Source organism: Hydra viridissima, unplaced genomic scaffold, assembly GCF_058129835.1.
Source record: "Hydra viridissima isolate aposymbiotic clone 2 unplaced genomic scaffold, HvirCarnegie_v1 scaffold_1, whole genome shotgun sequence".
NCBI classification, from domain to species: Eukaryota; Metazoa; Cnidaria; class Hydrozoa; order Anthoathecata; family Hydridae; genus Hydra; species Hydra viridissima.
The window spans coordinates 37,548,454-37,561,955 of NW_028324300.1; the positions used below are offsets into that span (position 1 = coordinate 37,548,454).

The 13,502-nt window shown below is 30.5% G+C and overlaps 1 protein-coding gene across 1 annotated transcript; it reads left to right on the forward strand.

The window, feature by feature from the left end:
• Positions 1-3,155: 3,155 nt before the first annotated feature.
• LOC149894827 (uncharacterized) lies at positions 3,156-3,985 on the forward strand. The gene is made up of 2 exons (XM_090072651.1): positions 3,156-3,276; positions 3,405-3,985. The coding sequence occupies exons 1-2, from the start codon at positions 3,238-3,240 to the stop codon at positions 3,837-3,839; spliced, it is 474 nt and encodes a 157-aa protein (XP_089928777.1). The 5' UTR covers positions 3,156-3,237; the 3' UTR covers positions 3,840-3,985.
• Positions 3,986-13,502: the final 9,517 nt, after the last annotated feature.

Consider the following 13,502-nt stretch of genomic DNA (forward strand, 5'->3'; position numbering starts at 1 on the left):
ACTCTTCCCTTGAAATAAAATATATAAGCATTTCTACAGTTTTCATTCAGGTCCCTGAATGTAACCATCAGAAATGTTAATATATTTTATTTCAAGTTTTTTTCTTTTATAGTTACTCAATTGTCGGAATCATCTAGAACGAACTAATAGACAAAAAAATTGAATGCCAAATAAAGAGAACTCCATGGGTAGTTGGAAAGTGTCTCAAAGATGCAAGTGAAGAAAGTTAATTGATTTTTTATTGGTTCTTTTTAAGTTAATAAATTTAAATACCTTAAAAATCATTGTTATGTTGTCATGGCTTCAGGTTTTAGGAGTAGAAGTAATAGTAGCATTAATAGAATTTTATGACTAGTTTTTTCCTTCCAAAGGTAATTATATTTTCCCTGAGTTTTTACTTTCCATAGGGAATAGTGTTTCCAAGACTTTTTCCTTTCGAAAAGAAATTGTTTCTAAGAACTTTTCGCTTCAAACTGAGAAAAAGTTTCTGAGTTTTTCCCTTAGAAATGGTAACGAATTTCAAAGAGTTTATCCCTTTCAATCAGAGTGGAGCTTCTAAGAGTTTTTCCCTATAAAATGCAAAACATTTTCCTAGTCTTTCCCTTCCAAATGGAAAAATTTTTCCCAGAGTTTATCCAACCAGAGTTGAGTTTCTAAGAGTTTTTCCCTTGTAATGAGAGTAGAGTTTCTAAAAGTTTTTCCCATCCAGTAAGAGTAGAGTTTCTAAGATTTTATCCTATCGAATATGATTAGAGTTTCTCAGAGTTTATCCTATCCAATGAGAGTTGAGTTTCTAAAAGTTTTTCCCTTCTGAAGGGTATCTAAATGTTTTTCCCTTCAAAATGGAATAAAGTTTCTCGAGTTTTTCCCTTCCAAATGGAAACGAATTTCGAACAGTTTATCCCTTCCAATAGTAAAAGCTTTTAAAAAAAAAGTTTTTTAATGTCACAAAACGTGTCATAAACATCTTCGTGCTTAGTGAGACATGTTAAAGTTACAGAAAGTTAAGAACTAATTGAATCTTAAAAATAGTTTGACATCTTTTTGAATTCATGCAAATAGGGCTTTAATTCAAGTGTTTTTCATTTCATACTCTCCCTCATAAAATGTACACTATAAATATAAAACACACCCTTATTATCGAAATAAATTCAGCAGTCGTATTGGTTAGAAAATGTGCAAAGAACTTTAAAAAGCTTTTCATATCATCGTAATAAATTAATTCTAAATGATGTATAGATTAATGCATTTTTTTTTTGGTATGACAGGAAGCCTGTAAAACTGACGACGCTTGAAAGGTTATAAGTTTAATAGATTTATAAATTATGATAATAATGATAATTATACAAAAGATTATCATTATTTTACAAGCAATATGCCTACTTTAAATGGAAGAAGGTCTTTATCCAATTGATTAAATTTGTTTCTTGACTTTCGTTTGAAATATATTTTGAAATCTGCTTATCAAAAGAATCTTGCTGATAAGTGCAATGATGCAAAACGTACTGGTGAGATGCAAAACGTTATTAGAAGCTTATAAGGGGGATTATTGCAGCTGGAGCATAATCGCCCCCAATTATCTGTTACTATATCATTCAATCTTGAAAAAAATCCCCTTCAAACGAAACTGTCTCTGACGAAATCGACAGTAAGTTCAGGGAGGAGTTTTGTTAAGTGCCTCACATACCACGTAAAAAAAACCACATGTGAAGACGTTGCTTTTTTCTTATCGTTGTATTCGTTTGTTGAAGTAGAAAAATTGATTTGGATTCTTAAGTATTTTTTAGAACTTTTTTTTTAATATCGATTAATTTCCAGCTTTAACTTTTTTTTATATATCCAATTCATATACGCTAATTACTGCTGCACTAATTCGTCGATTAAAAAGACTCAATATCTTCTTGAAATCAAAATTTGAACCAAAAAAGTTGTTTACTTTTTTTTTTTTTTTTTTACTGAGTGATTGAGTGAGAGACAAAGAAACAGACGCTCTAATCGATCGGCAAAAAGTTCATCATGTTGATTAAAGGTTATGACACCTCATAAATATGCAAAAATATTATGTTGAACTGTCACAGTTGAAAACACGCGTTTAGATTTGCGCTTTATATAGGCAAAATCGAAGGTTCGATAAACTTGAGGAAGCCCCGTTAAATCAACGTAATCCTGTCAAAACCATTTGGAAACGAAAAATCATATCACTATTGTTGTCTTTGATAAGAATCTTATTATCCTTTTTAAAAAACAATAATCAATATTGCTAAATCACATTATTACCATTAACAATGAAATACCTGTTATTTCTATAAATTATATAAAGGTTATTGCATTTAATCTGAAAACGATATTGCTTTACACAGATTAATAGCTGCAAAAGCTGCATTTGTATCAAGTTAAAGCAAAAAATGCAATGAATTTTGCTTTAGAGAACTCAAAATACTTCTTGACGACACAGAAACTTGGAGAAAAAGACATGAAAAAAAAAAACAAACGAACTTTGTAAGTGCAATCATAAAAAAGTGCATTGGGAAACTCTGGCCTATTAAAAGTTGATTGCACTTCCCAATTATCAAAAAAAAATCTTTATTAAATGTTAAATAAACTTTTTTAGACTGCGTTGACATTTTAGAAGTTTTTTATTACAATCTCGAACTTCTTTTCTCACCTCGTCTTTTGAACTCAAAACCTTCCAAAACCTAGTTGCTATGAAGCAAATTTTGGTACAAACTCCAAAGTTAAAGCATTTGATGCAAACTACGAAACAAAATCGTTCAAAGTATAATGCTTTCAGAGCTCAATGCAAAATTAGTGCTCATTTAGTCCTCGGTACGTTAGGAAGCGAAACTCAAAAAAAATTGCAATCGTTAACAAGCGTTTTTATACTTATATAATCTTTAATGCATCGATTTAAGTTTCCACAGTTGTTTTATATAACAAAATTCTCTTTCGTTTTCCGAGCTTTTGATATTTTATTTTCGCTAACTTTTGAGAAAAACTCTATCGTCATCAAATTTTATAATTTTAATCACTTTTATATTTTGGTTTAATTTATCAAAACTACCTCACAAAAAATCCTCGAAAGATTTTTTGTGAGGTAATTTTGATAATTAAAAACGGAAACCAGAAACCTCTGTCCGAGTTGGCTCTCGTTGCCTTTAAAAGCATCACGAACAACATTTACTGAACACAAAGAAAACACGACACTTAGCCTAAGCGCAAATTACAGACAAATACAAAATGGATTTGAAAAGCTTCATCATTTCTTTAATGATCACGGTATGTTTCTCTTTGCCAGCTTTCTAAGAACCAAATTTCTAATTCTCTATTCTATTTTCTTCGATTTTTCTATTTTGTTTTGAATCCAACAGTAAAACTAGTTAACTGATTTAAACTACACTCTTAAGATAAACGCATTCAACAACGCCCTTCCTGTTTACGAAGCTTGCAACCAACTAAGCACTTTGGAAGACCCAGCAAGGTTGCTTAAGATTCTTAGAGACAACTATTACATCGTAAAGCCATTCGAACCATCAGCTGCTGACGAGATACCAGTTGAAACAAAAGATTCCACCATCAGACTCGAGGGAAAGGTAGATGGCGGCAAAAAGAGAGCTTGCGCAACAGTTGCAACTTATAGTGACGATCCCACTAGAATTCCCCAAAGAATATACGAGGTGACGTTGGTAAACGCCAAAGACAAAGAAAAGTACGGTTGTCGCAAGGTAAAAAAACAAATCTATTATTTACGGCTAGAAAACGACTGTCACGAGCACTTGCACGTGAGGATGTATGTGATAAAAAGAAAAACGATAACCGTAGCCTATGAAGCAGCAGTTTAAGTTACTATGACGACAGTTTGAGTATTTATGACATTTATTTTTTTGTTAAACTGAGTATTTATTGTTAAAAAGTATTTAGATATTTGTTTAATAGAGTTATGAAGAAATAAATATTTTACTCATAAAAAAAACAAAAATGTTTTCAGAATTTCAGCATGAAAAATTACAGTTTATGTGATATATAAAAACAGTTTTACGAGTTGGTGCCCTTAAACTTCATTAGGTAGTCAATACCCGATTTGACATTTTTAAAATGGATCAAATTAACAAAAGATTTCTCATTGCACCGATAATTAAAACGTTTTGTTATCTCTTTTTTTTTTTATATATATATATTAAACTACTCAACTGTTTATTGTCCATCCACTTACGTTTAAGTTGGTTTAAGCCTGCTCAACCAAACTAGGGCTCAAAAGCAGATTTAATCCCACATAGGCGGTTGGGGATCCCGGACATTATACTTTCCTGGGATAGCTGGAAAAACGGAAGCCATTTTAGGGATTTTACAAACTTTTCGTGTCATTTTTTATTTCTTTGAATATTAACTTATCTAGTTATGATATTTGCATGTATCTTAACTAGAAAACAGTAAACATGTGAAAGCATAAAAAGTATTTATGCATTTTACTTATGACATTGGAAGAAGCATATTAGTATGATGACTAAATTCTTGTCAAAATATGAAATATAGTTGAATGGTGCATTTGTTTTGCAAGAAAGTAGAGAAAAATCGACGTGATCTGAACTCCAGGACAAATAACATCAGCATCTGAATGTGGACAACCGAAATCTATTTTTTTAATTTGAATGAACATAGCAACCAAATAATATAATTCAAATTTATTTTGGTAAAGGTGGAAAAAACCTTATTGACAGTTAGGAGGAAGCATACAATGACGAGAACTTCCCATAAGTAAAACTCGATTCTTATATTGTAAAAAAATCAATAAGATTCTCTCCATATCCATATAAATTCAACAAAAAAAGAAACTTTAGATTTTTTTACAGACACTGAAATGAGCGTATAAATTAATCATTAAGTATCGAAACATTAATGTAAATATAAATACGATACGATATTGATCCAGACCCTAGGGTAATTGTGCTGAATGTAAAAAAGTTTTCTAACTTGCTGAAGCTGCAACTTTGTTTCATTATAAGAGACAATTACATGATTGGCATTAAAGGCTCTTTCTGAAGATGCTAAGGAAGCAGGCACACATATCTATTTTTAGCAGCCTAAGTAAGGAGAGGAAACCTTCATTTATTTGCTCAGTAAAATTTCAGCACCTCTTTACCAACAAAGCCTAGGATTTTTTCGAAAGAAATCCCATGCAATGGTAATGTTTGATTTTAGACTTGGAGTTAGACCAGAATAGGCAGTTAGGTGCAGGAGCTTCATTCCATCCAACATTACAGAAAAGTTCATTTTCTAGAATTTGATCTTGGATTTCAGAATGTGGAAGTTCATTAAACAGTCTTGTTGCAGCAGTTCATTCCTAAAAAGTGACAGATTGAGTAATTAGAGCCTCAAAGAATTGAGTAATCAGAGGGTTGAGTAATTAGAACCTCGTTGGATTCAGTAATCAGAGCCTCAAAAACTTCATCAAGTCCACCCAGCTTTTCCAGAGCACTTCCTTTGTACAAGGGGTTAAGCAAGTTGACAGGAGATTAGAAAAGATTTTGACAACCAGTGTCTGGAAAACAAACATCATAGTTTTTCACCAATATTCGGTGAAACATTTCTGCTGTTGGTAATGCCTCATCAGCCTTGATAAAATCCAAGGATTTATGCTTCAGTTTGTAAATGTGTGAGATGAATGCTTACTTCACTATCCTCTTTTGTTCCAGTAGCGAACAAATTCTTAAAAGACTTATGCTTAACTAAACTAATTGAAAATTTCCGCTGATGATAGTGGTTCGAAAATTCATCTTTGTTTAACTCTACTGCCCAACTCTAACGGAGTCTCGTCACCTCTAACCTGCACATATGTCTCGCCTTCTTTTTAGGTCTAAAAAATTGATGTGAAAGCCATTAAAAGACTTAATAATGAAGCATTCACCAGTATTTTCGATATTTATCAAACGCTATCTATATTTGTCAATATATCTGGTTTTTGTTTTAAGTCTGTAATAGTAATAATAACTAACACTCGAATAATAGTTAATAGTTAAAATTAAAAAAGTAAAATCGTTTCAAAACTTTATTATACCTGTTCTAACTCATCAAAATCATCTTTAGCTTATCTTCTTCTTTCATGACCCTCTTTCTCCAGAGCTGCTAACTGAATAGGATGCTTCCTGGTCAAATGTGTTTCTGTCTGCCAACTTGCAAATTGCAGAACAATACTTACATTTTGCCATAAAAATTCACTCACCATCAGTTATAGTACTGACTTCTTCCTCAAAGTGATTCCGAATTTCAATTCTTAGTCTTGCCATCCTTCAAAATGTTGTTTAATTAAAATTTTCTTATATTTCCTCAAAAAAAAAAAAAAAAAAAATCTTTTCCAGAGCGTAATTATGCAAGTCTATGTACTTTAAAGAGAATCCAAAAACTTTCCTTTTCCCAGAAAGTTTATTAAAACGTTTTTAAAACAATTAGCTACAACATTTCAGCAAGACGACATATATAAAAAAAAAAGGTTTATCTGAATTTTAATTGATTTAACACAACAGTTGAAAAATATTTAAAAAAAAAGTTAAAAAAAGTATTAAAAAAAAACATATTAATCTTTAAAAATTTTCTTTTTTAAAAGAAGAATATTTTTTTGTTAACAGTAATTATATGATTTAGCAATATTGATTATTGTTTTTTAAAAAGAATTAAAAGATTCTTAACTAAGACAACAATAACGATGACTTCTCGGTTCCAATGACTTTGATTGGATTACGTTGATTCAACGGGGCTTCCTCAAGTTTGTCGAACCTTCGAATATTTTCGCCTGTGTAAGCACTTATCGAAACCCATGTTTTCATATGTGACAGTTCTGAAGCGTTTGCGTATCGTTTCATTTCCGTATCACTATCATTCCGATATGATATTGGAAAGAAAAAGTGTCACCGGAATGATTACGATAAAATATCGGGTAAAAAATTTTAACCGGTGCTGAAGTTAGTTTAAATCTCAGTATATACCGGAACTCTAGTCATTCCGATGACACTTTTTTGCCAAAATCATATCGGAATGATAGCGATATGGAAATGAAACGATACGCATACGCTCAATACTTCTACTTAATATTTTTGTATATTTGTAGGGTGTCATAATCCTTGATCAGCATAAGGACTTTTATGCTGATCAATTGCAGCCATTTTTTCTTTGTTTTTCACTCAGTAAAAGAAAAAAAAAAAAGAGGAAAAAACTTTTTCGGTTCAAACCTTTCATTTCATGCTTTTAAAAAAGAAACTGAGTGTAAATACTTTTACACGACGAAGTAATGCAACAACAAATTCCACGGTAAAGAAGAAGAAGATGGTCAAAGGAGTTTATGAAGACGCTCATTGAGGCTACAAAGATCAAAGGGACTTGAAGTTCAAAAAAAAAAAAAACTTTTTTTTTATACTTTAAAACCCAATTAATGTTTTTACTTTTACCTAACGAATAAAACAATCAGAAAAAGAAGAAAAATGGAAAAAGAAAAAAAAAAATTTTCACACGTTGCATGAGAGCGAATCAACCATTTCAGCCAATTTCTTAAAAAATAGCTTCTTTGGAAAGGAATTTTTTTTTTTTACATTAAATCCTAAAGTAACAGTTAATTGGAAGCGATTATGTTCCTGCTGCTACAATGCTGCTGTTAATGAAAGCAGCATCAATCAATAGCTCCTTAAAATCCTTTTGCATCCATTGCACTTATCAGCAAAATGCGATTGATCAGCAGATTTTAAAAGATATTTCACACAAAACTCAAGAAACAAAGTTTATCCATTGGATGAAGACCTTGTTCTATTTATAATATGTATATTGCTTGTAAAGTTATAATGACATCATATTTTAAGAAATTATTAAACTAAAAGGTTTTTAAGTGTCAATAGTCTTACTGGTTTCTTATTATGCAAAAAAATAATAACAATAATGCATATTAATCATTTAGAACTAATTTATTAAGATAATTTGAACAGTTTTTAAAGTTTAATGAACATTCTCTATTCGAACCGTTTTGACTGCTAATTTTACTGCTGTAGCAAGTGGGGTAGAGGGGAGGGGGTTAATATCTATAACGAACACTTTACAAGAAAGAGCATGAAAAGATAAGCACTTAAACCAAGAGCTCTCTTTTTAATCATGTTTTAAATTGTTTTTTTGGGAACTAATGGAGCTCTAAAGATGTTAATTGGATCTGGCATGACATAAATGCTTGGAAAACTACTTAAGATGTCATAGTTTTCATGGTCAGGCGTATGATAATATTTAAAGGTTAAATAAACTCAAAATCATTTTTTTTTTCTAGTTAAATTTTAAAAACAAAAGAAGAAACCAAATTTTCTTTTATGATAGAAATCAACAGTTGTATGTAAGTAAAAATTTACGACATTGTTTAGCATTAGACTTATAATTTTTATTTAAACTCTTACTGAAGGTCATCAGCTTCCTTGAACCTTACTACTAATGTAATCTCTAAAGAATAAAGTAATTGAACAAATCACGCAAAACTAAAACTAACCAGTAGCTTTTTCAGCTGCTAAAATTTTTTAACAAACAATCCTTGTTATTTTTATTAGAATAATAGACATTTATGGTACATACATATATAAATACATACATACATACATACATACATACATACATACATACATACATACATACATACATACATACATACATACATACATACATACATACATACATACATACATACATACATACATACATACATACATACATACATACATACATACATACATACATACATACATACATACATACATACATACATAAATACATACATACATACATACATACATACATACATACATACATACATACATACATACATACATACATACATACATACATACATACATACATACATACATACATACATACATACATACATACATACATACATACATACATACATACATACATACATACATACATACATACATACATACATACATACATACATACATACATACATACATACATACATACATACATACATACATACAAACATAAGTATAAAAATAAAATATATTCAAAATTTAATGTTCTGGTGTTCACTCTACAAGTTTTTTTCCACATCTTTCCACAGTTCTGCATTTATGTAATAGGAAAAAGTGATATAAAATTTTTAAATAAAATTGGTTCATAAAAAAACTTTCTTATATGTAGCACATGCAACATGATTTAGCTCAGGGAAGTGTGCTTTTAATTTGAGGGGCTAAAATACAAAGCACAGAAAAAAGTCTTTATTAAACATGTCAAAGATTCGATTGCGCCTTACATATCAATAAAAAAATTCTAAGCAAATTTTTGAATGTCCAACAATGATAAAGTTTAGATTTTCCCATAAATTTTGATTTAACGAGAGAATTACACTCACGAGAAAGTATTTTTTGAAGGTAATTGTTAAAAACTACGATTAACTGTTGTTCTAACGATATAAAGAGGTGTGGTAAAGGTTTTATTCTTTACCATACAAATACTTTTCTAAGAAAAAGTGTTCAGGAGTACGGTTTACGATTATTGACTTAATTACTTAATCTTTCTATAAAGGAAAAACTAAAACATTCATTTTTCGGATTTTCCTTATCCAATGTCTTCTTAATAAAACTTTTAACAAAATTGTTTTTTTTGATTTCGACCAACAGATTTCATACTGTGCACTGTTATTTAAGATGAAATAGTTTACTTAAGAAGCAATTAAATGCGATAAAAGAAAATTCAAAACTACGGTTAAGGCGCATCTTAACAAGATAAGCTAATATTCAAAGAAATGAAAAACGGTACGGAATGTTTTTAAATTCCCCAGGAAAGTAAAATGTTCGGGATCTCCAACCGCCTTATGAGGGAGAAATGTCCTACAGAGTCCTAGTTTGGTTGAGCATCCTCAAACCAACCTTAAGATGAGTAGATGGTCAATAACCAGTTGAATAGCTTTGCATGTTGTGATCTTATGGTTCCAACCAGATGGAGCTTTTAAATGTAGTTTTGGTAAAAATACTTTCAGGAACATTCACTAGACAGATCACTTTAGCAATCTGCATCATAATGATGCAGAGCATGCTGCTGCAACATCAATTAAAAAATAACCATTTGTCAAAATATTGTTGAATGCAGCTTCAGAAATAAAGTCTATGCGCCAAATTATTATACGTTAATATTCACTTACATAGTAAAACTTAATGTCATATGAAGGTATAAATGCACCAAAAGGTTTTTTAATCAGTTATACTCTTGCATGAACTCACAATAGCATGAATGAAACTGTTTTCCAATCACATGCGTTGATAAGTTTTGGAAATCAGAAGTGGCTTTTAGTTTGCTTTGCTTTGTTTTCCTTTAAAAATGTCTAATCAAACCCAATTCAGTCTAATATAAAGAAGCAACAAAAGAGATAGCTAATCATTTTGTTTATCGGTGAAATGAAATGTCTTTTGTTAATTTGATCCATTTTCAAAATGTCAAAACTGGTATTGACTACCTATTGAAGTTTAAGAGCAGCAACTCGTAAAACTATGTTTATACATCACTTAACCTGTAATTATTCATGCTGAAATTCTGAAAACATTTTTTTTTTTTTTACCAGTAAATTATTTATTTTTTCATAACTCAATTAAATAAATATTTAAATTCTTTTTAACAATAAATATCCAGTTAAACAAAAAAATAAATATCATAAATACTCAAACTGTTGTCTTAATAACTGATAATGCTGCTTCATAGTCTACGATTATTGTTTTTCTTTTTATCACATACATCCTCACGTGCAAGTTTTCGTGACAGTCGTTTTTAAGCCGTAAATATAAGATTTGTTTCTTGACCTTGCGACAATCGTACTTCTTTCTGTCATCGGCGTTTACCAACGTCACTTCGTATATTCTTTGAGGAATTCTAGTGGGATCGTCACTATAAGTTGCAACTGTTGCGCAAGCTCTCTTTTTGCCGCCATCTACCTTTCCCTCGAGTCTGATGGTGGAATCTTTAGTTTCAACTGGTATCTCGTCAGCAGCTGATGTTTTGAATGGCTTTACGATGTAATAGTTGTCTCTAAGAATCTTAAGCAACCTTGCTGGGTCTTCCAAAGTGCTTGGTTGGTTACAAGCCTCGTAAACAGGAAGGGCGTTGTTGAATGCGTTTATCTTAAGAGTGTAGTTTAAATCAGTTAACTAGTTTTACAGTTTGATTCAAAACAAAATAGAAAAAAAGGAAGAAAGTAGAATAGAGAATTAGAAATTTGGTTCTTAGAAAGATAGCCAAGAGAAACATACCGTGATCATTAAAGAAATGATGAAGATTTTCAAAATTCATTTTGTGTTTGCCTGTAATTTGTGCTTGGGCAAAGTGTCGTGTTTTCTTTTGTTAAATAAATGGCGTTCGTGTTGCTTATAAAAACGATGAGAGCTAAATCGGACAGAGACCTCTGGTTTCCGTTCTTTTGTTACAAGAAGTTGCATTTCAATTAAAAAATCATTCAGGGACTGTTTGTGAGTTAATTGTGATAAGTTACACCAAAATTTATAAGTGATTAAAGTTATAAAATTTGTTGACGCTAGAGCTTTTTTCAAAAGTTAGCGAAATAAATATTCAAAAGGTTGGAAAACAAAAGAGAATTTTGTTATATATAACAACTGTGGAAGATTTAATCGATGCATTCAAGATTATGTAAGTATAAAAACGCTTGCTAACGATTGCAATTTTTTTGTGTTTCTCTACCTTACGGATTGAGGACTAAAAGAAGACTAATTTGGTATTGAGCTCTTAAAGCAACATTCTTTGAACGGTTTTGTTTTGCTGTTTGCACCGAATGGTTTAACTTTGGAGTTTGTACCAAAATTCGCTTAGTAGCCTGCAAGCAAATATATTTTAGTAGAAATTGAGCCTGTTCAAAAACCGAGGTGAGAAAAGAAGTTCGAGATTAGAATAAAAAACCTCCAAAATGTCAACGCAGTCTAAAAAAATTTTTTTAACATTTTATAAAGATTTATTCTTGATATTTGGGGAGTGCAATCAACTTTAAATATGCCAGAGTTTCCCAATGCACTTTTTTATGTTTGCAGTTACAGAGTTCGCCTTACTTTTTTTGTCTATTTCTCCTAGTTTCTATGTCGTCAAGAAATATTTTTATTTCTCTAAAGCAAAATTCATTGCATTTTTTGCTTTAACTTGATACAAATGCAGCTTTTGCAGCTATTAATCTGTGTAAAGCAATATCGTTTTCAGATTAAATGCAATAACCTTTATATAATTTATAGAAATAACAGGTATTTCATTATTAATGGTAATAATGTGATTTAGCAATATTTAGCAATCTTCATTATTTTTTTTTAAAAAGGATAATAAGATTCTTATCAAAGACAACAATAACGAAATGATTTTTCGATTCCAATGACTTTGATTGGATTACGCTGATTTAACGGGGCTTCCTCCAGTTTGTCGAACCTTCGATTATTTTCGCCAGCATAAAGCGCAAATCTAAACGCGTGTTTTCAACTGTGACAGTTCAACGTAATATTTTTGCATATTTGTGAGATGTCATAACCTTTGATCTGCATGAGGACTTTTTTGCTGATCAATTAGAGCATTTTTTTTCTTTGTCTCTCACACAGTAAAAAAAAAAAAGAAAAGAAAAACAACTTTTTTGGTTAAAAATTTGATATCAAGAAGAAATTTCATGCTTTTAAAGAAGAAACGGAATGTAAATCGTTTTATACGACGAATTGATGCAACACTTATATATATACTTAAATTTGAAAAAAAAAAAAATTCAGAAAAATACTTAAGACTCCCAATTAATTATTCTACTTTTACCAACCAAATACAATGATGAGAAAAAAACAACGTCTTCACACGTGGTATTTTTCACTTAGTATGTGAGGCACTTAACAAAACTCCTCCCTGAAATTACTGTCGATTTTGTCAGAGACAGTTTCGTTTTAAGGGGATTTTTTTCAACATTGAATGATGTAGTAACAGACAATTGGGTGCGATTATGTTCCAGCTTCAATAATCCCCCTGATAAGCTTCTAATAATGTTTTGCATCTCCTCAGCACGTTTTGCATCATTGCACTTATCAGCAAGATTCTTTTGATAAGCAGATTTCAAAAGATATTTCGAACGAAAGTCAAGAAGCAAAATTAATCAAATGGATGAAGACATTCTTTCATTTAAAGTACGCTTATTGCTTGTAAAATAATGATAATCTTTTACATAATTTTCATTATTATCATGATTTACAAATCTATTAAACTAATAAGCTTTAATGCGTCGTCAGTTTTACACGTTTTCTGTCATGCCAAAAAAAAAAATGAAATAAAGAATCTATACATCATTTAGAATTAAATTATTAGGGTGATATGAAAAGTCTTTTAAAGTTCTTCGCACATTTTCTAACCGTTACGACTGCTGAATTTATTTCGGTAATAAGGGTTTGTTTTGTCTTTATAGTAAACATTTTATGAGGGAGAGTATGAAAAGTAAAGCACTTGAATTAAAG